Below are 27425 nucleotides of genomic sequence, written 5' to 3' on the forward strand. Positions count from 1 at the left end.
GCCCAGTGTGCTACCGTTACACCACGAAGGTATGCTAACGAAGTGGAAGAAATACCTTATAAAATGACTAAATAAAGTATGCAAAACTAAAATTAAAAATAACAGTAATAAACACTGCATTTGAGAAGAATCATGTAAAACTAAACTACAGGCATTAAATTAAAAATAACATTTAGTGTATTATGAAGTGTTTTCCCTTTAAAATGCACGCAATGGAACATGAGCTTACATTATAAATAAATAGTAATGTAGAATAGCATAGCCTCTTTTGCACTTATTGCACCATTTTGCTATACCCAAAGTACTTGATAGATTAGATACAACACTTAGTATCCAAGTATTAGTATTAATGAAAGCATATTATTAGAATTAATGAAATGATAAGAATGATTTACTGCAAAATATTCCAAATCACAAATAAATAGTGAATTTCACTGTAATAAATAAACTATAATCAAATGAAAAACATGGTTACATGGGTGATGGTTATAAAGGTTAATCATTGCAAAAAAAAAATCTGAAATGTTTCAGATTTTAAATTACGTCCAAAGGGGCGTTTTTTAACATTTTGTGTGTTACCTTTCTTTATTAAATATCATGTTCCTCGCACTTAAACCATAAGATCCAGTGCAACAGCAATATCGCAAAATAGTTTTAAAACGAGCATATCTTTAGAATTTCCGATACAGAGACTCACGCGCTGGAGATAAAAATGTTTTTTCTGCACAACGTTGCCATTGCTTGCTTTGAAATCCTTGAGTTTGTTAATCAAAAATTCGTCAAAGTTTTAAAAAATAGGAAATCGATCATAAAACAAATTTCAAATTTCAAATTTGGTCTTCCACATGCTCATATTCGTTGGAGGATTACGTTATTCAAAATTCGATGACTCTAGGTACCGTTGTTTTATCACAATACGAGAAATATACATACATTTATGCAGATTTTTCATTATTTAATTTCTTCAAATATAATGCAGGACTCTAACATTTTGTGGCAACAGTTTGAAAAGTGAACCGACATTTATGAGTCCGACGCAAAATGCCAAAACGAAACTAATAGTCCTTCAGGATTCAAATCCCTTTGGACTAAAAAAAAAAAAAAAAGAAGAAGAAGAAGAAGCCAAACAAGCTGAAGATGTTCGGTAGTGAGGAAATGCATAAAAAAAAAAAAAAAAAAAAAAAAAATCCAAGTGTTATGACTTTAATGGAAAACAAATGACAATAATTTAACATTTAATATGAAAATGTTTTATTGCTCTTCTTTGATTTGACACATTTACACATCTATTCAATTAACCCTTTCCGGCACGCTACCTTTTAAAGTCGTAAAAAAAAGTGGAAGGCAGTATAGACCTAGAGGAGTACACAAGTAAAATTTTGTGAAGCACTTATCATTTAACATTTTAATTCTGTGAAATACCAGCCCAACGTGCTATAAGCACTTATCATTTTAATTCTGTGGGTGCGCCTGAAACAGGCACACTGATTGAACAGAACTTCAAAAAGAGTGCTGAAACGAGCATTGCTGGGAAGCGCATAAAAGAGTAAGAGATTTTGCCTGCGAATAAAAAACACTAGATTCTGAATACCGCAGCAAATTTAGCATTCCCCAGTGTGTGCTCCGGGGAGACCTGCTACTTCACTTCCCCTTAAAAAGCTCTTTTTTGGTTATATGATGATTACATTCATATGAAAACTTGGGTATATGTTTATTTACATTAGTTACATTTCATATTTAGATTTCAGTCTATTTTTTTCATGGTGGTACTTTGCGATGTTTTTAACATGTACCGGGATCCGTATCAGATTCTTTATTTCAAAGCAATTCGTGTAGCACTTTCAGTGCTTCAGAAATGGTCAGCCCTCTCCAATCCGTTTGAAAATAATTTAAAATCTGAAAAAAAAATTAACTTATATTATATCTACAATTAGAAATTATAAACTATAAAATTAAATTAAATAAACATCTACAACTTAAAACTATTAAATGTAGTGCTAGCAAAACTTTGAACGAAAGCAAAAGAGAAAAAGAGGACTGCTCTAGTGTCAAACCAAACAGCTAACTGATAAAATTACCCTTGACCTTCAGAAAAATCACCCCAACAATTTGTTAGTTAATAAACAAATGTCCCCTCCCCCCCCCCAAAAAAAACGAGAGAGAGAGAGAGAAAAGAAAGAGAAAAATGGAAAATAAAACACAGATGTGGACCCACCTTTCTGTTGCCAATGAACTGACCGATGATATGCGGAGAAACAAAGAATACAGTCTCTCAGTTATCCTAGAGTCTCGGTGAGTACGCTCTGGGAATACCCGAGGTTCGCTGTTCGATTTTAAGCAAGATTTCAAGAACAGTAAAGATTTCAAGATTTAAAAATTTAAAATTAATATAGAATAAGGAGATTGGCATACAGCCAAAAAAATGATATAGAAATTTCTTTTGAAACAATTCCTTTTATACCCTAAAAAAATCCGGAAAATTTCTTTGAAAAATGATGGTCTTAAAAAACTAAACACGGCTAAAATATATGGACTGGTTTGTGTTGAGCTGCCATCTACTATAAATAAAGAAGGTTCAGAGTAACCTATAAATCCTTTTTCATTCAATTTTTCTGTGCATACAGAAGAAAATTTTTAGATGTGCCCAGACCGGGCACACCGTGCCGCAAAAGGGTTAAGGCTTTGTAATTTTTTAGTATTTAATTACAGTGCCATTTTTGAATAAAATTTTAAATAAGCTCCACTCCACTGGTTATTCTCTACAACATCAATTTTCTTTCACAAATGACCACAAATTTTCTGATTATTTCCTGGGCTACAATTTTTTTATATTACTTTTAGCTGAAAAATTTAAAATGCTTTTTGCTTTGTGACTTTATGCATTATTATTATGCTTGAAAAAACTTTTCCTCAGAATGATACCTCATATTTGAAGCAAAAGTCATGTATTTAAAAATGATATAATGCTGTTGTCTCAAAGTTCGTTCTGTAACATATGAACCTTCCTACACCTTTATTCATCATAATTCAAACTATTACTGACATTGAATGCTTTACAGTTTGCTAAATGTTACTATACTGTAAAGAAGTCATATCACTTAATAACACAAAAAGTATTTTCTTTAATAGAAAAGGTCAATTTATCTTTAAAATATTAACTAATGACAATTCACCATTGATTTTTCATCAAGAAAATATTTATATAAAAGTAAGAATATAAATGTATAAAAGTATATAAAAGTATGATATATAAAAGTAAGTATAAAGACAATAAAAGAAAACTGAATAATATTCATTAGTTGTAGTAAAATATCCATAAATGTTCATATATTTTCTGTAATTTTTCACTGGTCTTTCAGCCTAAATATATCACCATTTACCCACAGTAGGTTAATGGAGGCTTTTTTTCATTTAGTCTGAGAACTTTTAATCAGTTATCAAATAATGTTCTTAAAAATGTGCCAAATCATATCTTAAAACATATAAAAGTTAAGTAAGTCTTTAAATCTGCTGAAGTTAACCTTCTTATCTATTAAGGGTATTAAGGTTACTATCATCAATTTTCTTCAATACCCTTGATTTCAATTTCATTTTTCCATTATATTTTCTCTTCTAAGATAGGGTAAACCCATGGATTTTTGATTAAATTATGTTTACACTTATCCTCATTTATGAAAACTTAAATTTTGGGAATTAAAAGACCCCCCCAATCCATTGAAAAATATATAAGAATTATTAGAAGTATATAATAAATAATCAAAAATATTAAATTAAATATTTATCATATAATATTTCATACAAATAAAAATATAAAGGCTGTATCATAATTTTTAACTCTACCTTGCATTAAAATGCTTAAAAATCATTAAAAATGCAATTAAAAGGAATGGCAAGTAGATTATTATATTAAAAAATAGTAGTAATTCATTTCAAATATTATAAAATATAACCATTAATAAAATCTTTCCATTATTAAATTGAGAAATATAAAAGAAAAATGTACAATAAAATCTAATGTTTTATAATTAAACTTGTGTCAAAATTGCAAAACATTTTCCCTTGAGTATATTAATTTAGTCATGTCCGTTAATAACTGCTTTATGATCGAATATACTATTTTTTAAGGCAGCTTAACATTCTTTTGCACCTGCTTTGGACAGTTATTCAGTTAAGCTCTTTGAAATTTCCCACTGAAAATTTCTCACCATAACAAAAACTTCTACATCACTTCTACTCAGCACAAACCTAATCTGAAAGCACAAGTCTAGTACAAGCAGTGTGTATCAATCAAATAACATATATTGTAGAGATATCTCAATAAGAAAAAGCATCAATTACTAAATATTATCCAAAGAATTTTTAAGAAATGAAAGTAACAAACACCATCTTTGATTTTATATCCAAGGGAATTTAGAGCATATCCTATTGGTGTGGTTTGTCATGTGTCAGCCAAACTTAAAGAGCATTAAAATTTTGCATCAAGGAATGCAAATCTTATGTACAAAAAGGAGAAGCTGATCATTATTTTAAATTTGGCAGAAAAGGTCCAGAACTTCAATAAAACTAGCAATTTTGATAGCAGATACAGGTCCCTCTTCTTCAACTGCAAAAATATTTTTTTTGCCCAATATGAGAGAAAAATAACCATTTTATAGCAAAAGTACACATAAAAATGAAAACGTTCTGCTATCTGTTGAGGAAAATAGTAATATAATGGGGAAAATGTTAAGATATTAGAAGTCTAAAAGTATCAGGAAGAATTTAATTGATATTAATGCCATTAACAGAGATAAATGTTTTTGAATGTAAACACAATACAATTTACCAACCCAAGAAGCTTTACAACTTTTGGAGAGTCAAGTTGAAATTACGATGAAACGTCGAATTCATATTCTCCACTGAAGATTTATTTCTCTTTTTTCAACATATCATTTGGATTCTTTGATGCAAAATTTTAACGCTCTTCTAGTTTAGCCAATGTATGAAAATTCACAATGGCTGGATGTGTCACAAATTACCTAAGAATTAAAATCACAGATGCAATCTTGAAACAACAAATAATGAAGTTTACTGATATGTGAGAAAATGACCTCAATGTTGAATCTCTGAAGAACCTGAGCAATTTTGTAACTGAAGGAAGGATGAAATATAATGAAAACAAGATTATTAATGCTATTTCTAATAGTACAATGTTTTCTTTGTTAGCAGAAAGGAACATTTTTAAAAGTTTTTTATCAGTGGGAAAAAAATCCTGTGTCAGTGGCATTCAATTTTAAATAACTAAGTTTATGAGAAGGCAAAGATTCTGAAGAACAAACTCTGAAAGCACAATACGAGGGGGGCAAGAAAAAGAGAAACATCTGATTGTAAAGCATGGAACATATCCAATTTCTGTTTTTGAACTTAAATAAATTAAAGAGCAATAAACATCTGAATTTAATGTGTCATTTCCTAAAATGATGTTCAGAATAAAGCACATGGAAAATAGGGACAAATCAATCCCTCAAGCCTTTCCAATGGCCACATGTTAACCCTTTCCATACGGGTGTGTCGTGTATGACCTGGCAGTATGCAGTTCATCTACAATGGGTGTGAAGTGTGCATCTCAGATGATTAATGTCTAACTATGACTGTAATGTATACATGACAATCACATGGAAAGAAATGTAAATACGAGGGCAATCCCCCCAAAAAAAGGTCTCCTATATTTTTAGATATACAAAAAAAACGTTTATTTTCTATAATTGCTACATCACTTTAAAGATTGAAAAATGCTTTATTTTTCAACATAATCGCCATTTCAGTCGATGCATTTTTGTAAACGCTGTGGCAGTTTTACAATGCCCATGTCATACCAGCTTGCTGCCATGCCCTTCAGGAAGCGTTGAACCTCATCTTTCACCTCATCATCGCAGCAGAACCGCCATCCAGACAAATGTTCCAATTGTCATGTTAAGGAACAGGTGGAAATCGCTGGGTGCCAAGTCCGGACTGTAGGGTGGGTGTGTGATGACGTTCCAACCAAAATTTTGCAGAAGATAGACGGTTTGACGGGCGACGTGTGGACGGGCGTTGTCGTGGAGAATGCTTACACCCTTGCTCAACATCCCTATTTTCAGGTTCTGAATTGACCTTTGAAGTTTCTTCAGTGTTTCACAGTACATGTCAGCATTGACTGTTGTCCCAGCAGGCAGAAAGTCAACCAATAGTACCCCATTCCTGTCCCAAAACACAGTTGTTATGACTTTACCGTCAGATTGTGTTTGCTTGAATTTTTGTGGCTTGGGCGAAGAGGGATGCCGCCACTCGCGTGACTGTTGTTTTGTCACAAGTGTAAAGTGGAATGCCCAGGTTTCGTAACCCTATACAATCGAGTCCAAGAAGTTGTCCTTTTCATCTCCATAGTGGTGAAGAAATTTGCGGGAAGAATCAACCCGTTGCCGTTTGTGGTCTTCTGTCAGCATACGCAGCATCCATCTTGCACACACATTCCGATATTGCAACTTTGCCATTAAAATCCTGTGGATGGTGCTTCTGGAAACCTCAGGAACCAAAATGCAGAGAGCATCCAGAGTGATCCTTCGATCTTTATGCATGAGTTCCTCAACTTTCGCGATTGTCTCTTTGGCAATTGATGGCCTCCCTTTCCTTTCTTCGTCATGAATTTCAGTACGACCGGCTGTAAACTCTCTACACCACTTGCGAACGTTTTTGACATCCATGCACGACTGTCCATACACTTCCATTAATAGGCGGTGAATTTCAACCGGTTTAATGGCTTTTGCATTCAAAAAGCGAATAACCGCGCGCATTTTGCACTTGGCGGTAACATTTATCAGGAGCTCCACTTCGAATGACTGCCAAGCCAAGACTGAGCATCCGAGCGAATGCATGCTTATGTGGTAGCGGAGAAGGCACCATTCACAACAGTGATGCCAACAACCATATTAAAACTTTCTCTATGTCCCCAAAATATAGGAGACCTTTTTCTGGGATTGCCCTCGTATATTTAATTCTAATAGATGGTGCCCTATGCCCATGGTACCAAGGCAAATGGGAATATGATGCCTAAACCTTAACCTTGGACTGTTTCATTTGATTCTGAAGGGTAGATAGCGGGGTTCAGTAATGCAAAACAAGCACCTTGGGTATGCAAGTGCATTTTTGTTTGTCTTTCTTTCGAGTGGTTTTTCTAAGGAAGCATCTCACATTAGTGCAGTTTTTAGTAAGTTTCTTCTTTTCATATGTAGAGTAAGGTACTTTTTCTGTTGTGTGAATATAATTTTTTTTTTTTTTTTAAACTGTCAAAATGAGAGCGAAGGAAGCTCACTACACCGCTTTACTACAAGAAGATCAGCGTAGCAATAATGTCAGGGCTTTAGCAGTAAATAAAATTACAAAATGGGAGGAAGTATTAAGAAACCAAACTGTATATTGCTGCACAACAAAAATATGGAAGGACTGGATATTAATGATGCAGTCACTACTTACTCTCCATTTTAAAGAAAGTCTTTCAAATAGTATAAGAAATTAATTTTGGGGCTCCTTGATACTACGATCTGTAATGCTCATGTTTAATACGATGTAAATATGGTACAAAAAGACCATTACATCAGTTTCAATTAAAAGTAATCGACCAAATTACTGAGACAAGAGAATGTCAATTTCGGGCATTAGCTGCACCGATGCCATTTCACTTTTCAGAAAGACATTTCCAAACTCTAATTCTTAATAAGAAGAAAGAGAAAATGAGAAGAAGATAAACTTTTTACTCTCAAACTATGAACAGAAAGCAAGTTTCAGAAAAAAACAGCTTACTTGTGCAAAGAATATAATGCAAGATTCTGCATGAACCCATGCTTCAGAATATATCACATAGAAAAACACTTTAAATTTCATTGTTAACGTATATATGTATGTGTAGATGTGCTTGTACAGGTTGTTGCTTTATATTAAATATTTTAATTGTAGTTTAACAAATACTGAAAGTTTGTTTTAAAATTCCTCTTTCATTGTTTATATATATGATTACAACTGCAAAAGTTATGTGTATTTAATTCTATAATTCACCAAGTATAAAGGTAAATGCATTTTCTGTACTATTGAAAAAATTGAGTTAAATGGAATAAAAGTGTATTTTTAATGGATATTTTGGCAAAATTAGGCTTAGCAAATGAGCACCTGAAATCCTGTGGAGACATCGCAGAAGCTTGGCACTCACAGCGACAAAGCATGAGATAACAGTGTCATCCGTGAAGAGTTAATTTAATCCATTTTCACGTTACCTTTACTGTTAAAACACATGTCCTGTATTAATTTAATCAGTTTTCTGTCTTCACATTTTATAGTTAATTTTCTGCATAATTATTAAGCTGCAGGCCTTGTTCAAACACTATAGTTTTACTTTTAAATGAAGGCCACTAGTACATTCAAAACTGAGTTATGATTCATAATCTATAACACATATAATAATACTTCATAAAAAATTGATAGATCAATAACAGTTTTTAATTATTAAGTCTTTTATGAGGCGCCAATATAAAAAGACATACATTTATACCGTGAAAAAGCAAATTATACCTGCATTTTAACTAAATGGAAAATAAGATTCCATAACAGTAAGAAACTTTATATTTAAATCACCTATTTTACTCATTAGATCCAATATACTTGTCTGTAATTGAGGAAGAGATGCAAGTTGGGTGTTTAATTGTCGAATAACAGACAGATGTTCAAAACAGTATGAATGAAGTTTTCCTATAATGGCATCCACTTCCTGTATTAAAAAGAAAATAAATAAAAGATAAAAATTTTTATTCTTTAAAAAAAAAAATTACTTAATTATATATAGAACATATATAATTAACTCTAAATGGAATTTGTATCCAACTAGATCTATATTGATGAAAATATATTTATGGAACATTATGAATTTTATTTATTTATTTTACAAATACCAAACATTAGTGCTTAAGCCATTAGTTTAAGAGCTCTCTATTACTTTTTAACAATGTCATCATACCGAGAAAGTGTAATACAATTATTTAAATGTTCAAAAATCATAGGCTGATTTGAGTCACACAAAATACAATTTTGAGAATCCACCACTCCAATTCTGTACAGGTGATCTCACAAACAATTATGTCCAGTCAGACATCTAAATAGAGCTACCGCTGTCTTTCTTGGAAAATAGAGAAAGAAAGTTGTTTTTTCCCTCCCCCCAGAATCCTCCAACTCTTAATCCATAGCATGTTATAAATCATATCCAGCTTGAGAATTTTCTTAACAGTTAGGTTAACATACAACTTAGTCATATGAAAAGAAAGCAGTCAATTAATGCGTTGCATTATCAAAGTTCCTTTCTTAGCCAAAGTATCAGCTTTTTCATTTCCCATAAATCCACAGTGGGCTGGAATCCATTGGAAAGAATTTCTGTGTGGCACTGCCTTAAGCAAAGGACTACAGTCTAAAACTTTCCGGGAAATATTTTTTTAAATAATAAATTTTAATAACTCAGAAGAGCTGTAAGTGCACTTTTGGTATCTAACAATATGTGCCCTTTTAGTCCAAAGTGGCTTTATCACTGAAGGACTAACGTTTCCGTTTTGCGATTTTGCGTTGGTTCACTATAAATGTCCGTTTCACTTTTCAAACTGTTGCCACCAAATATTAGAGTCCTGCATTATATTTGAAGAAATTAAATAATAAAAAAATCTGCATAAATATATGTATATTTCTCGCATTGTGATAAAACAACGGTACATAGCGCCATCGAATTTTGAATGACGTATTCCTACTGCGAACATGAGCATGTGCAAGCCCAAATTTGAAATCTGGAATTTGCTTTATTATCGATTTCATATTTTGTTAATCTTTAACGAATTTTTGATTAACAAACTCAAGAATTTCAAAGCGAGCAATATCAACATTGTACAGAAAAAACATTTTTATCTTCAGAGCGTGAGATTCTGTATCGGAAATTCTAAAGATATGCACAATTTAAAACTATTTCGCGATATTGCTCTTGAACTGAATTTTATGGTCTAAGTGCGAAAAACGTGATATTTAATAAATAAAGGTAACAGACAAAATGTTAAAAAAATGCCCCTTTGGCTGTAATTTAAAATCTGAAATTTAAAATCTTTCTTTTCATGTTATTATTTTTTTTTTTTTTTTAATATGTGCCTTGCCTTTACAAAAGAGTGGCTACGAATTGACAGTTGTTGAATAGCAACAGCAATAGCTTCGATTTCCCCATCAAAGGCAACAGTAAGAGAGCCCACTGGTAAGTGGCTAAAAAGCTCGCTATGGATACCTGTTCCGGCACAGCGCATTCTCTCTAACATAGAGCCGTCGGTGTAGACATGCAACCCTTCATTTTGAGGATAGTGAACCCCAATAGTTTTCATTGCAATAGATTTTAATTGTAAATCACTCACTTCATTTTTAACAACTCTTTGGATAAGATCAATGGAAGATTATGGAAGACAAGTCAAATGTATAATAGATTCCTAGCGCACTTATCATTATTTATTTTTTTAAACTAGCAATTTCTTTTAAAATAGTAAATCGCAATCCCCATGCATTTTATTTTGTCTTTAATAATTTTAGTGAATCAAGCAACATTATTTATAAAATTTCTTATTTGGGGTAATAAAATATTTTGAATTGTACATTTGTAGAAAATTTTATTTTTGTAGTCAATAAATTTATAAGAAAATATTATCATTATAAATATAAAATTAGCTTAAAAAAAGATGCCCTCTCACTCATCTACATTAAAATCTGAAGTATATTTTCTTTGATTTAATTATACTGATCTATTCATACATTTAGATTTTCAAGACTAAATAAGATCTACATATTCCGACTTATATATCTTCATCTTTAAAAGCAAATTTGAAAAACTGCAAGTATATTTTTGAAAGTATAAATTATCGTCTGCTACTTGACAGTTTTGTTATCATGCAAAATGTCACTTTTAAAGAAGCTATGGATAGAAGGCTATATTTGAGTTCTTTCTGAAGAAAAATATTTATATCTAGTTATTAAAACACATTGTGAAAGCTATGGTTTTTTTATATCTGCAACTACAATAAGTAATGTTGTCAACAACAATGAAAAAAAAAAGGTCAGAGTTTAGGTTCAAGTAGAAAAATTTTTCCAAATATGTATCCAAGGAAAAAACGGAATGTTTCAAATGTTTTAAAAGTAAGATCTTTAACATTAAAATAAAATGTGCCAAGTCAAAGGACAGTTGCAAAATCATTAAAATGTTCAGTGTCAACTACAAACAAAGTGATTAATTGATGATAAAGATGTAAATGTGTTTTTATTTCATGCTCTGAAATCTGCAAAACTCTGAACCCCAAGCAACCTTTGGTCACAAATTGATGAAAAAGTGCAGATTTCAGTCTTCTATTGTAATACAATTTCAACACCAGGATACAGGTTTATTATTATTATTATTGCAGGAATAAATTTAAGCAAAATGAACAATACAATAATTATGTACTCAGAAAATCATGCAGCTATTGAAATTAATAAATTAAGACACAGAACTAAGTTATAAAACAATACTGTTGCAATACTGAATGCAAAATCTAAGGTAACAAGGCTTTTGAATCTAAGATAACACTTGATTACTTTTTATTATTCTTGTTTGTATCATATTTAAGCAATCAAAATAATACACTCATACCTCAGCTTTTTTAGCACTGGATGCATCATTGTCATGAAGCTCGGCCCATAATTGTTGGTAACTAATAAAAAATATATATATATATTTTTAGAAAAAGTCAAAACAAAACAAAAAAAGAATTAATTTTGTTTGAACATTGTATAAAGAAAATAATATACAAAATCCTGCTAAGTTGAATGATAACAAAAAATTTTGCTTTTGAAAAGCAGGTAGATTTGCCGTGAATCAAACATCTAGATCACATTATTCAGATTTTAAATTCTAAAAATTTATGTCAGTAATATTTTGTGTAATTAAAAAAGAACCAAAAAAATCATTCACAAAAAGAAAATAAAAATTATAGCTATTTCACTTTCTTTTGCATTAATCTCAATTTTCATTTCTTCGAGGCATAGATTTCTACATTAAGTCTAACAATATTAAATCAAAAGATCAACAAAACCTCCAGCTTTGCAACATAAGATTAAAAAAAATTAAAACATGCATACCTTATTACAAATAATTTTTATAAAGATAAGTGATATACTTAAAAATTTTTGGTTGTGATTCATTATTTAAATTATCTTGGTCCTCTTACTTTAATTTTAAATACGTAATGCCTGCCACTTTTTAAAACCATATCCAGACACATAAGTTTAACAAATGATGAAATCAGCAATGATTATTTTGTTTTCAGCCATAATTCCACAAAAAATCAACTGGGAGATACAAAATTCTAAAGTATCTAGCCAAAAAAATAAAAGGACACATACACCAAAGAGCAAAGAGAAAAACATTTATTCACAGAATGGCACTGGTATACACACACACACACACAAAAAAAAAAAAAAAAAAAAAAAAAAAAAGCAGGCCAAGAGGAAAAGCAAACAAACCAAAGATCCTTAATAAGAGGTATGACCTCTCCTAACTGCAATGGTAAAGCTGCACCATCTGATAATACTCATCACCAGATTGTCTAATAGTTCTTGGGGTAAGGGTTCCTATTCTTCCAGGAGTATATGTTTCAGTTGTGGTGATATTCTCCACAGGTAAGATCGTGCAGCCAAGAAAAGGTTGCATGTTGAAAAAATTAATTGTTAACTTTTGTACACTAGTATACTTTTTATAATTATGTACCTGATAAAATTTTAATATTTAAAGAAGAACTGATTAAACTATACTTATTTTGTACCATTCATTAACAGTTTTTCAATGCTAATTCATGTTAGTAAAACTCTTGACTGTTTTGCTGATCACCATCTTCCAGTACAAAAGCTTTTCAAAATCTATAAAGTTTTTCAAGATTGGATTGAAATTGGCACAATGTTGCTCTCTGTATCATTTTCGCTATCAGCCTTAGTACCTGGAGCTTCTTTAATATATTCTGTAATATCCTAGTCATTCTCCCCCTCAAAAAAAAAATTACTCTTTTAATATTGTTATCAACTGCAATGAATTCCAAAAATGAATGCGCATAACTTCTTCCAACTATGGCATTTGCTATAGCTTCCAATATTAACTTCCAATTCATCTGAGAATAATAAAATTCACATTGTCTAAAGCAATTTTTAATTGTGTTTTTATGTAAGCAGCCCTTTTCTCAGTGCAATGATTCTAATGTATATGGCATCTAAGAAAAACCTAGCACCGTCACAAAATTCAGTTTTGTTTATTCCTTCTGAAATTTCATTTGAAAGCTTTGATCATAAATATGCTGGTCTAAAGAAGTTGTTATAATCTCTGCTTAACAGAAATTGTGTGTGATAGCAACCTGATTCATATACTGTGCCGCCCACCAGAAAATAAATATTTTTAATATTTAAAATATTTAATTCTTCATAGAATTCTTAATTTCATTTCACAGAACCTCAAAGCTCCTTGGTACAAATCTAGGAAATGCTGCCCAAGCATATTAGGTACTATTACTCATTACTTTACCTATTCAAATGTAACAATAGAAAAGCATGATTATAAAAAAGTCAACAAGTCAATTAGACACAAATCAATTAAGTTGTAACCTAAAACTGTACTGTCCCAATAATTTCAGATAAATGATATTTTATTGGATTTGCATGATCTATAATATAATGTAAAAAATATATGAAATGGTAAAATACTTAAAACACTTTCAAGTAATTTGATTAGAAATATATATACAAAGCTGGTGTCAGTGCAGATGTGCCTGCACAAGCAGCAAAATTCTGGGATGTCAAAATTTTTAAAATTTAAATGAGGCATAGAACAACTGTGCTTACAGATGGCAAAATTTTTAGAATTTATGGAGACATTGCACAGATGAATTTAGGACCCACAAAGAATGCATTGGGTGGCAAAATGCTTAGCATCGGCTCTGTGTGTACATCATACGCAGTATCCACATTTGGACTTACTGTAGAAACTGATTTTTTTGAAGTTTTCATAAATTATTACACTATGCTATAAATCACTGTAGTTATTACTAAAATGCTTTACATATAAACTTTCATTAATTACTACTAAAATGCTTTATATGTCACATATAAAGGCCATACAAAATTCACAAAACTTTATCCTCTAAATATTTCTCTTTCACATTAATATTTGATTTATTATACTTCAATGAGTGCTTTCACTCTCTTTTATCTGAAGTAAATGATTCAGTTACATTTAGAACAGTTCTGCTCACTGCAATAATATTACAGCTTCTTCACATCTCAGTTTGGCATACAATAAATATGATCCAGGCACTTTTATATTCACAAATATCCATGGAACAAATATCTTATTTCTCTTTTTGTTCTCTCTGGAATTTATCCCAGAGTTTGATTCACAATACTTGAGACTTTTTTTTTTTTTTTAATTGTTTAAGAATTCTTTTGCTAATTTTCTCTACGTAAGGAAAAGATTATCAATGTATTTGGCTTCTCAAATAGCAGCAACGTAAAAATTTTTATCTTATTTATCTGGTTTAAATAATATAAACTTCTAAATGGGTACTGAGTTTTGCTCAAAAACAACTATTTGTCCACTATTATATGCTCTCCAAACTTTTGATTCTGAATACAGTTTTTAATATTCTGATTTCAAATTTTAGAAATCATATCAAACTGTTAATCCAAAGCTACTGAAAAAATACTGATTTTGATTTAAGTCCCAGGAATCTAGACATTTCTTGGAAAAATTTTCAAACTATTACTTTCATATAAAATACTTCAGACAGAAAACCAACTTAAAACAAAATTCATACAATATTGTTTTCATTCTGTGGCATTTGCAGCCATAACTGAGTTTGGGAAGCAACTTAGGATTCACCACTGCCACACTAACTGCTTTCATCTGAATCCCCCAGTCATTTTCTAACAATACAATTTCATAATTAGAATCTAACTCAGAACAACAGTCCTAAATACCAGCAAATTTATTCTACGATACGTTCTCGATAGATATTTGATATCTTCAGAACTCGAAAAGTTTCTGTGAAAACATAGTTACTTGCTACTTCTCCAACAAAATTTAAATTCACTTGCAATTGTAAACTAAAATTTAAAATAATGTAGCTGCAAAAGTGTTTTTACATCAGCCAGGCTGAACCATTTGCAATGACAGTAATGAAAGGAGTTAGATTACCTGTACAAATGTAAAAAGAATTGAAATTCGGTCACATTTGATTATTTGTTAGCACATGCAACAAAATGAAATAAGCTTACTTGGTAGCAAATTGACATAAACACATATTCCAGGTGAAAATGGTCAAAGAAATTATATCAAATTAAAAGGTATAAATTTGGATGCGAGAAGCCAGAAGTACCACTAAACTCTGATTTAGGAAAGATTTTAGGAAATACGGAAGAAACAAAATCACAAACAAAGCTTTGGTGTCAAAATGATATCAACATCATTTAGATTCCTTTCACCTGGTCTTTCTAGCGTTAATATTACTTTATTATTAACATTAATATAATTGAACTAGATACTATCCAATTTGGCCAAATTCTGGATTGTTAACTATATGGAGCTTTGATTTAAATATATACTATCCAACTTGGCCTCCAGCCATGTTGTTAGTCATATGGAATTTTGGTGCTAACTTGACAGAAGGTTACTACAGTAGAAGTCCAGAAATTCACAATGCTTGGGACCAGAGGTCGTACAGATTTTAGGATTTTGCGGATTTCAGAACAGAAAAAATAAATCATAATATTCAGACTAAAAGTGCAAAATAAATAAGGCATATTAGATACATTTAATTAAATTATTATATACATTATTACAATAATATACATTATTATATTAATTTATTATACGCATTAAATTATTATATATATACTAGGGTTGGAACTTTAATAGTGGCAACACAGCTGAAAAAACGCTACGCAACAAAACCAAAGAATATCGCGTATACCACACGTAAACTACATACCTACCTTACCTCTCAGCAAAAAGACTCGTCCTGCCTATGTCACGCGCATGCAGAGTGATGCGAAGAACGGATCCTTGTATTAGCTCGCGGTCTAAAGTAAGTGTTGTCAGGATGTTTTCAAAACAAGAACAACGATGTTGGATAAAAATTGAACGTGCCAGAGGTCGTACAGCACGACAGTGTCATCAAGGGCTTCAAGAGGCTTGCGGGGAATCTGCATTGCCTTACAGAACCGAACCGTAGCAAGATGGGTGAAAGCATTCAATGAAGGACGTCAAAACGTGGCAGACATGCTGCGGTTAGGTCGTCCGAGTGTCAGCAATGCAGACGTGCTGAACATTCTGAAGGAATGCCTGTCCATGAGAAAAACTGCTTCACGATGGGTTCCACATCAATTGACGGAAATGCAGAAATGGCTACGATACGATGCTGCCCGAACCCACCTGGAGTGCTATCAGCGCAAAGGAGATGCTTTTTTATGCCGTATCATTACGCTGGATGAGACTTGGGCCCGATTGTACCAACCAGAACTGAAATGGCAATCAAACGAATGGGTCACCACGACGTTTGAAATTTCGTCAGAACCCCAGCAATGTGAAAGTTATGGTGATTCTCGTGTACGACTGTGATGGTGTCATCCTAACGCATACCGTTCCCCCACAGCAGACCGTCAATAAAGGATAAAATATTTCAATAAAGGATAAAATATTTATTTCATTCATGTTTCAAATATTTTTCTGGTAGAGGTTTGTTTTAAAACTTTAGTTGCTTCAGAGTTAAAATTTTTTTTTTTTGGTAAATTATATAGAGTCATAATCTCTTGCTCTGCGACACAGCTCTGTTGTTCTACAGATTTTAGGTATTTTTCACCATGTTCCAAACCCGCATTAAAATATATTTTCTCTCGCATGTCAAATTCACTATGTGTCGGTGTCAGAATCATTTTCATGCTGTGATAAGTTCAAAACAGAGCGAATGATTTCATCATCGGTCATCTGATATGCCAGTGTTGGCCCATCTGAACACATCATACATTCAGCGATATCTTCTTCTTGCACAGCCTCCTCATTTATTCTATTTTTTGAATATGAAAGCAATTCTCTTGCTTTAGCCCTTGCTGTACTGACTCTAAAACCAGAAAATTCACTGTCATCACTCTCAGTTTCGATGAACAGAGAAGATGACTATACATTTATGCCAAGCATTTACTAATGTTGTTTGGAAAACTGAATTTCATGATTTTGCAAACTAATAAATGCAGTCTTTGATGGTGAATTTGAAATATAATGGTCACCTGAAAGATTTTTTTTCAGAAACTCTGATTTATTTTTTTACCTTGATACAAATTGGAAGGGAAAAAAACTTTTACTATGATGTCAATAATTTGGTATTTCTTGCTCTGGTATTTCCGTTATGAGTCATTATTATTCTGTAATTAAGACATCATTATTTGGCAAGTATTTCTTCTTCGATATTTCGTTCTCCATGTTGCGGTTTCTGGAACCCATAAATCGAATTTTATATTTTGAGAGGCAAATGCAGATTTCAGGAGTTGGCAGATTTTCGCTATTTTACTGTATTCTCTCTGATGAGCAAGAAAAGTAGCATGTATGTAGTAGATTTTCTGACACATAAGACGGATACCCAGCTAGTATAGTGGTTAGTGATGCTGACTACTGTACCGATTAGCCCAGGCTCAAATTCCAAAGACAAGATGGATGTTTGTAAGTATATAATATCTGTGTGGCAAAGGAGCACTAAAAATACAAGGTAAGCCAAAAGTCCTCTCAAGAGATTTGTGGTAGGGAAAGAAGAGTGAGAGACTTTCAGCTGCCCCCCTAGGGTATTCTCCCTAAAATTTGGGACAAAACTGCACAATTACTGTGGCGAGTCAATACCTGTACGATCAATAGTGAACTTCTGGTGTCCTGCCCGCTTTTATCTGTACCTGAACCATAGCCAGGTTTTCAGCTACCTGGGACAACCAGATTTCAACTCCCCTCTTGTTTGCAAAACATTTCATTCTAAAATTCTATATCAGCAGTCCTGAATGCTGCACCTGGGAACAGATGTCCCCCATTACACCACCACCCCGGAAATACACCACTGACCTGCACATAATATGGCTACAGGTTATTATTGTATACATATGGCTATGGCTATGTTAGCTGTGGTAATATGTGAAAAAAACTGAATTGTTTTATAGTACTTCACCTTTCTTAAATTTTAATATTTTTTTTTTTTTTTTTTTTTTTTTTTTTTTTTTGCTATGATTGTAAATATATTTTGCTTCATTAAATAGCATATATATTGTACATTAAATACCAAACAAATAATGAAAAAGGCATTATGAAGCGAAGAAATAATTATTCATAACATTTATTTTATTTAGTACTTCTAGAAAGGAAATTTACAGAGATATTTTCATGGAGAGAAGAGTTAATGAAAATATCTAATATGTTTTAGACATCAACACAATAATAACAGATCTGTACCATTAAGTGACACACATTTTGTATTTAACACCTATATCTTGCAATAACACAAAACATTTAACAATATTTTTTGAAAACGTAATCTTACTAGTGAAGTAAATCTCCTCCTGCATTCTGGGATATCCCTTTATAGCTTTGCTTCTTTGCTCTAAAATAAGACAATTTTTATCATAGCATATAACATAAAGGCAATAGAAACACAGTTTCACTTTAAAATAGATGCCTGATCACTCAGAAAGTGAATAATAATACATAAATGCTAAAGAAAATTTAATATCTTAAAATATATGTATAAAATTACAATATAATAACAAAAAGGAAAATTTTATTTTGCATATGTAATGATAATTTGATCTAAAAAGTTAAAAGCTCTAAAGAGTTAAATAAAAAGCAAAGAATTTTTACCTTGACTGAGAATCTCCAGTAGCTAAATTCCTAAAGCTAAAAAAATATATAATAAAAATTGCATTACAAAGCAAGATAACTAAAATTCAGCAATTTTAATTGAATAATTTGGCTTATGAAAACTAAAAGCATTATAATGTGTTAATAAAATTTACAGTTAAAATTTAGGTCAAATTTATTTAAGATAAAAATTGCAATTGAAAGAAATAAATTTCTTCATAAACAAATACTGACTATCATAATTGGTACAAAACTTTATATTTATTCACATAATAGAAATTATTGGAAGCCTTCAGAGATTTAAAAAAATCCGATAAGGCCAGCACATAATCTCCCACAATTCTATGTTTTAAACAGCAACGAGCTTTAAGTAAAGCATCCCTTCTGGTTGGTCATTTGCAAACAAAATCTAGTTTGTTTTTTCAATAAACAGAAAGATCTGTCATCTGAAATTTTGGATTATAACTGACCATGTGTAAAAGAACTGGTTTTTTAAATTGATATACCATAGCCAAATGCTTCCCATTTTATTTCTTTTCATTAGAATCTGTATTTTATTAGGGAATTGATCAATACTGAAAAACAGGCTGCAACTCGTGCCAATTTTCAAAAATCCCAGAGCTTGAAAACCCAAAACGCTGAAACCCACTCATTGATGAAGAAATGATCAAAGAATGTGCAATTGTAATAGCCGAAGAAATGTGCCTTGAAAAAGTAAATTTATTCAAAACTGTCAGCTTGTCAGAAAACACCATGGCTTGGAAGGTAGTTGACATTGCAGAAACTGTATCATCTCAAATGTCTGGCAAAAATGGACATCTTGAATGATTTTCTCTTGCCTTGGATGAGTCAATGGATGTGTTGGATACTGCTCAGGTGTTGATTTTCATTAGAGGAGTAGTTAAAAGCTATGAAGTGTATGAAGAACTTCTTGATATTGATAGTATTCATGGCACGACTACTGGAGAAGACGATTTTAAAGGGACTACTGGGGAAGATGCTTAATACTGACCAGATAAAAGAGAGGGAAAAAATAGAGAAGAGAAGTGTTTTAATATTAAAATTGTGTTGATGATCATATTATGCTACAACATAAAAATTACTTTATGCCGTAACATCAAAATTATATTGCAAGGGAGTAATGCCTGCTTTTTTCATGAATGTGAACATAAAGGTTTACATATTATTTATGTAAACAGTTGTCTATTAAGCTACTGTCCTGAGTGCTCACAGAGTAATTAGCGATGCTATTGCACTACTGTGACTGACATGAATTCTGAAAAAGGCAAAGGCATGGATATTTATAATGTATAGTATCTTTGCTTATATTTATAATGTATAGTATCATATGGGGTTGTTGACAATAATGGCAAGCCAAAAGTATTCTCGAGTGATTTGGTTACAGGGGAAGAAGAGTGGAATACCCTCAGACTATCCTTTTTTTCATGTGCTCACTAAACTGAGAAGCAGCTACATGATTAGGCAGTCGGACCAGCGCTTAAATTCTGTTGGATCCTGGCTCCGGTACTTCTTACTTTCCAGTACTTAATTTCTGAGATAAATCATAATTCTAGCCAAAGCGTACCAGAGCCCTAAATAAAAGGGCTGCAGTACATCTTTTATATAAGTGAAGCACAGTTTCAGCACACAAATTTTATTTTACAAATAAATATATCTCTAAAATTGATTTAACTTCCAAATTCATGCCTCTCTTTCTCTGGGGAACAAATATTTTGATAGAAGTTAAGACATTTAAGGAAAGAAAATCCCCCATCCACATGTCAAAGGCTTATTCTCCAGGTAGTACAATAAATTTTTAAAAGTGGGTAAAATGTTTTGTTCCCAAAAGTATTTGCAGTGATTACCTTGGTCTTCCACGTCCAGTGCTAGTGGCCTCTCACTGCAGAGCTTAAGACATTTAAGGAAAGAAAATCCCCCATCCACATGTCAAAGGCTTATTCTCCAGGTAGTACAATAATTTTTTAAAAGCGGGTAAAATGTTTTGTTCCCAAAAGTATTTGCAGTGATTACCTTGGTCTTCCACATCCAGTGCTAGTGGCCTCTCACTGCAGAGCTCCTGAAGACTTGAACTACGTAATTAAATCTGGGAGACAAAAATTATCACGTATGCAGATCTTACATTTGTTTGTATGTTGTCACCAGATCGGATTTGGGGGAAATTTTTTTGTCCAGTCGCATTTTGCTTAAATAGAATTATACTGGCATGGGATCGCAGCCAAGAAGTGTTGGACACTTCTCTGTTTTTGAAGCTACAATTCTCCATTAAAACTTCTTTCCATACTCTCATATTAATTCTAGCATTCTCTCTATTTTCATTAGCAGCACTTTAATCGTTTTACTTTTTTCCCTTTGGTGTGACAGAAAAAGAAGTTCCCTTTCCACTGAAATCATACTTTTTTACTGCATATTTAGGACCTAAATTCCGCCGGCTGAGCTATTTCTTAGTTTTTGTTTGAAATTGTAAGTCCAAATAAGATGAGGTCCGATATTTGTTTATTTAACTATTTATAATTAATTTAATAATTTATTAATTTTTTTATTTATATGTTTATATTTACTAAATTTTAATTTCAATCTAATTATTTTAATTTTTAGTTATTTTTAGAAAACTCCCTCAGAAACAAAGGGCTTTGTTTCTGAGGGACTATTGTTTTCGTTTTATGATTTTGCGTTGAATCACTCTGAATGTCCATTTCACTTTTCAAACTGTTGCCACCAAATATTATTGCCCTGTATTATATTTGAAGAAATTAAATAATGAAAAATCTGCATATATGTATGTTTCTTGCATTGTGATAAAACAACAGCACCTAGAGCCCTCAAATCAGACACTGAAGAAACTCTGCATTGCTCATATACTCAATCTGCCTTCACTTAAAAAATCGAAGAACTGCAGAAACTCGCGCATAACCAGCTCCATTGATTCGAGTTATAAATAAAATGTTTCCAGAAAAATCATGCAACAACGAAAATAAAACTACCAGAATAAGTTAATGACCTAACATTGAAATTGCCATATTTCCCAAGCTCCCAGTATTTCATTCAGGTCAATTCGAATTCTCCTTTTGTCTGCCGAGAACTGTGGAAATTTCTTTTAATTGCTCCCCAAGTCCCCTCAGTACTGTTGGTTATGCGCACCTGTCTCGAAATCTTTAAACCACAAGCTATGATTCACTTTTAGCTGTGCACATCCTTCCAAAGAGACAGTTATAGGCTTCCCAGCAATCCGAAATAACAGTTGATCCAGGCAGAACATTCTGTTTAGCAATTTCTCAAACCTACTGCAAATATGGGCATCTGGAAGCCCGAATTTGTTTTATTATCGATTTCATATTTTGTAAAACTTTAACAAATTTCTGATTAACAAACTCGGGGATTTCAAAGCGAGCAATGGCAACATTGTAAAGAAAATGCATTTTAATCTCCAGCGCGTGAGACTGTGTATCGGAAATTCTAAAGAAATGCTAACTTTAAAATTATTTTGCGATATTGCTCTTGAACTGAATTTTATGGTTTAAGTGTGAAGAACATGATATTCAATAAATAAAGGTCAGTGGCGTTTTTTTAACAAAATGTTAAAAAAATGCCACTTTGAATGCAATTTAAAATCTGAAACCTTTTTTTTTTTTTTTTCTCCTTTTTAATTTGTTTATTTTCTTCCCCTTCTTCTTGATGGCTTTCAAGAAGACTCTGGTACTTCCAATTTTCGAAATTAAGGCCTGGGTGGGACTACATCTGTATGACCAATGGTGAAATGTTCAAAGTTTTTAGTTTTCAATACATCCAAAACTATTTATACCTTAAAAGTCGTTCTAATATTCGGTGCCTATGAGTCGGCTTACTCATTCAGTAAAATCAAGTGCTTCTAATTTTTGTCAATATACTTAACACTAAAATACAAAGTAGCATTTTCAGATTTATGCTCTTAATGAAAATACGACAAACAATTCCAGGGCTTATAAAATAATATAGAATAAATCACACTAATTAATCTTCAAATCTTCATTATAAATCAGTTCCCCCCCCAAAAAAAAACGGTAAATCACCTTTAAAGATTAAATCACCTTTAAAGATTAAATTCTAGGTACGACTAAATATTAATTTAAGGAAAACTACTTTTCTACATACAATTTGATACTTTTGATAACAGCGCATTATATGCAACAATCCACAGACTACAAGGATTTCGACAGCTTTCAATTTTTATACAGTGACCAATACGCTTCGCTTCAGAAAATATTTAAATAAAGAAACTCCATTTTTACTTCGGCTTTCAAGCCCTGTTGGTAAGTTAGCTTGACGAAATGCCATCAAAAACGCCGTTTGGTACGGATGTCTCACATATAGTAAATTACTCAGACTCAGCAATATTATTATTTCTTTAACAGAAAAAAAGACTCACCTGGCTGATAAATCATACTGAACGTTTAGAATTTTATCTCTTAAATTCTCCAACATGTTTCTTTTAATTACATCAAGGGATCGGCAAACAAGTGCGTTTTGCTTGATTAGGAAGAGCGAAAACAATCACGATGTAAACAAGTGGGCAGAGCTTTACACGTTGGCTCTTTCACAAACGCAAACACACATTGGTTGATGTCAAAATATATCATTTGGCGCCAAGCTGAAAAGTGTCTGCTGAGTTTTGCATTTGTTACAAAGTGCAGGTGGCACTGTGCAGGAGTATTTTAATCAAGAAGGTATTCTAACCTTCTTGATATTTATTTCAAATTAAGTAACACGTTTTTAACTAAATGGAATTTGTTTTATAACTTTTGATTGTATGTAAATCCTCACTTTATTCATTATTTATGTTATTTTTTTACACCACACGATGGCAATTCTTCAGTGGCAAAGAGCCACCTTCTTTTTTACTGATCATATCTTGTTTCTTTGACACCTTCCTAGATCTTTTTACTTCCAGGATGCCTTATGTGAAGACAACTGGCATAAAGTCTGTAATATCACTCAGGCTAAGCTCAGTATAACAGCGGTAAATGGAATGGAATAACTTCCTTGAGTTTTATAAGATCTATTGAATGATGAAATTACACAACCAGAAAAATTATTTATTTTAAATGTAGCCAGAAATTTATAATATACACTTTCATATCATTTTAAATGGGAGAAGTGTTATTAATAGTGGATTATCTGTTCATTCATGAAATGTTTTGTATGAAAACCAAGATATTTTCTTAAAGCTTGAAAACGTTGGCTATCAAATTGCCGACCTTGGTCAGATGTTGTGCGATTCAGAATTCCAAAGCGTGAAAATCAAGTATAAATCAAAGCTTTAGCAATAGATTCTGCTGATTGATCTTCTAATGGTACTGCTTCGATCCATCGTGTATAACGATCGATGATGGTTAGAAGGTATTTGAATCCTTTACGAGGAGGTAGCGGAACAACCAGATCTATGTTTAAATGCTGGAACCTGTGTGGAGGTACTTTGAATTCTCCCAAAGATGACTGTGTATGTCTGTGAACTTTAGATCTTTGGCAAGATAAACATGCTCTAGTCCATACTTGGCAGTCTTTATTCATATTGGGCCATATGAAACGTCGTGTTATCAATTTTATCGTGGATCTTAATCTAGCATGAGATAAATTATGGATTGACAAAAATATTTTCTACCGAAACTTTGCAGAGATGTATGGTCGATTATAATTTGTAGAAGTATCACAGTACATTTTCTTGTCGCTGTCCGGTATAGGGATCTGTAGGAATTTTAAGTTTGGGTTGTTTTTAAGTATCTCCAAATCTTCATCTTCTTGACAGTCTACTATAGTTTGTAAGTCTATTGCAGATGGTACAGAAATGGTGTCTATCTGAGAGAGAGCGTCGGCGACGGTCTTTTGATGCCCTTGTATGAATCGGATATCGGTTGAGAACTGGCCAATATAGGACAGTTGCCTAGCTTGTCGTGGCGACGCTTTTTCCAAATTTTCAAATTCGGACGCTTTTTCCAAATTTTCAAGGCAAATGTTGGTGGTTTGTGATCCGTGTATATTGCAAAAGGTCGCTCTTCTAAGATGTATTTGAAATGTATAGATGGCTAAGAGTTCTCTGTCGTAGGCACTATATTTTTATAGTGCTGGTGTCAAATTTCGGGAAAAGAAACGTAAGGGTTGTTTTTCATTGTTCACAATCTGATGTAAAATGGATCCAATGGCAGTGTCGGAAGCATCAAGTTGTTAGCGATATTTCAGCCTTTTCAGATGGTTGAGTTAAGTTTGTAGCATGAATAAGTGCATCTTTTAAGATCTGGAAGGCGTTTCTCGTTCCTGCCGTCAAGGTTATTTCTTTTCTGCAGTTCCTTTTAATACTCCTGAGCAATGCTGTTAAAGATTGTTGCAATTTTGCACAATTTGGTATGGATATGTGATAAAAATTCACCATACCTAAAAATCATCTTAAACTAGTAAATGACTTTGGTTGTGGAAAATTTTTGATGGCATCAACTTTCGTTGAAAGAGGTTTAAGTCCTTCAGCTTATAAGGTATTTCTCCCACTTTCCAAGCGTCCTTCGTTGTGTAGTGGTTTTGCACACTGGACCGGTATTCCAGAGGTCCGCGGTTCGATTCCCGGCGAAGGCGTTGTTCATTTTTCATCTCTCTTGCTTCCGAAAAAATCCTAATGACTCTACAAGCTGACACTTCGTATCCTAGGAATGCAAGTTTTGTTTGACGGAATTTACAAAATTCCGTCAAACAAAACTTGCATTCCTAGGATACGAACACGCATTAATACATATTTACTACGCATTAATACACAGGCCATATTCATTCAGTCTCTCAAGGACTGCTCGTATATGTTGTCGATGAGTTTCTTCATCTGGAGAGGCTATTAGAATGTCATCCAAATAGCAAAACACGAATTCTAGTATATTTAACGCACTATTCATGAAACGTTGGAACGTTTAGGCCGCATTTTGTAAGCCGAACGTCATGAATGGGAACTCAAATATGCCAAAGGGAGTGAGTATGGCCGTTTTCGGAATATCTTCTTCGCGAACCGGAATTTGTTCGTACGCTGTAATGAGGTCTATGGATGAGAAAACTCTTTTTCCAGCTAAAATGGAACTGCAGTCTGTTAAAAATGGCAGAGGGTATCTATCAGGAATCGTGACGTTTAACGCTCGATAAGTATCCACACGTTCGCCAATCACCTGATTTCTTCATAGCGAGATGCAGCGGGCTCGACCAGTTACTTTTGGATGGCCTGCATAAACCCATTTGAAGCATAAATTCAAACTCCTTTTTAGCCGCTTTGACTTTCTCAGCTGATAGTCTCCTAGCTTTAGCGAAAACTGGTGGACCTCTGGTTTCGATATAATGTTCGATGTTATGATTTTTAACTTTATTATTAACTACATTCAGTTTTAACTAATCCGGAAAATCGTTAATGATACGTTTATATGGAGCATTTATGGCATTTAAAATGAGAATATTATTATTCTTATTTTGAAAACAAGGAATTCCATTGGTTGTTAACAATGTAGTATCATCAATCAACTTCCGATTTTTGGAATCTACCAAAAGGTTAAAATTTGCAAGAAAATCCATGCCTATTATCGGTTTGTTTACTTCCGCAATTACAAAAGGCCATGTGAACGATCGTCTGAGTCCAAGATCAAGCTTGAGTAATTTTGGGCCATATGTTTTGATTTTCGTACCATTTGCAGGAAAAAGTTCTAATTTTGAGATGGTTTTTTTATCTGCAGGTAAGGGTGGAATGACAGAAATTTCTGCGCCGTTATCTATTAAAAATTGGGTAGCCTATTCTTTGTCGCTGATGAAAAGACGACTCAGCTGCAACCCTTGTCCCTCCGTCGTCAATGAGAGACGGGGAGCTGGTTTTCCGGTCTATTTGTCTATGATTTTGATGAGCAGTTGCAGAGTTGTTTACACTTAAATGACTTATCACCGAATATTAACAAATATCACTAGATCTGTTACCACTGTAACTCCTATCTCTTGATTTGAATCGGTTACGACAATAGGGGACTGTGACGTTGCTTGGATAAAGCAGAAACTTGTAAGCTAAGTTCACTAACCTGTTTTTGTAAACTTTCGATCACTTCCGTTTTCACCGTTATAGATGAAGTAGCAGCTATTTGGGGAGTAACAGGGTTTAATTCCCAAATCTTATCGGCCATTGTAGCCACATTTGACAGATCTTCACCACTAACAGATATAAGATATAATGCTACGCATATTAACGGGTAAATGTTGTAGCCTCAATGTTTTTAGGAAAGTATCTGTTACTTTATCACCCGCCAAATTACGCATCTCACACAGCAATTGAGATGGCTTTTTGTCACCCAGTTCTAATTCACTCAGTAATTTTTGGGTTTTTTGAGTCTCTGAATCTGCATATAATGAAATTAGTCTATTTTTAACTGCCTGATATTTATTATATTGT

The 27425-nt window shown here is 32.7% G+C and overlaps 1 protein-coding gene across 1 annotated transcript in view; it reads right to left on the reverse strand.

Moving 5' to 3' along the window:
• Dysb (dystrobrevin binding protein dysbindin) overlaps window positions 1-23580 on the reverse strand; it is a 46251-nt gene extending 22671 nt beyond the window's left edge. The window contains exons 1-5 of the mRNA XM_035355204.2: window positions 23403-23580; window positions 18980-19015; window positions 18663-18722; window positions 11702-11762; window positions 8644-8776 (exon numbers count right to left, since the gene is read on the reverse strand). Coding sequence (XP_035211095.1) covers window positions 8644-8776; window positions 11702-11762; window positions 18663-18722; window positions 18980-19015; window positions 23403-23458 — 346 coding nt within the window. The 5' untranslated portion in view covers window positions 23459-23580. The remainder of the gene's footprint in view (window positions 1-8643; window positions 8777-11701; window positions 11763-18662; window positions 18723-18979; window positions 19016-23402) is intronic.
• Between the last annotated feature and the right edge of the window lie 3845 nt (window positions 23581-27425).

The sequence above is a fragment of the Stegodyphus dumicola genome, chromosome 7, assembly GCF_044657685.1.
Source record: "Stegodyphus dumicola isolate Sdum_Otavi_A_Nest chromosome 7, ASM4465768v1".
Lineage (NCBI taxonomy): Eukaryota > Metazoa > Arthropoda > Arachnida > Araneae > Eresidae > Stegodyphus > Stegodyphus dumicola.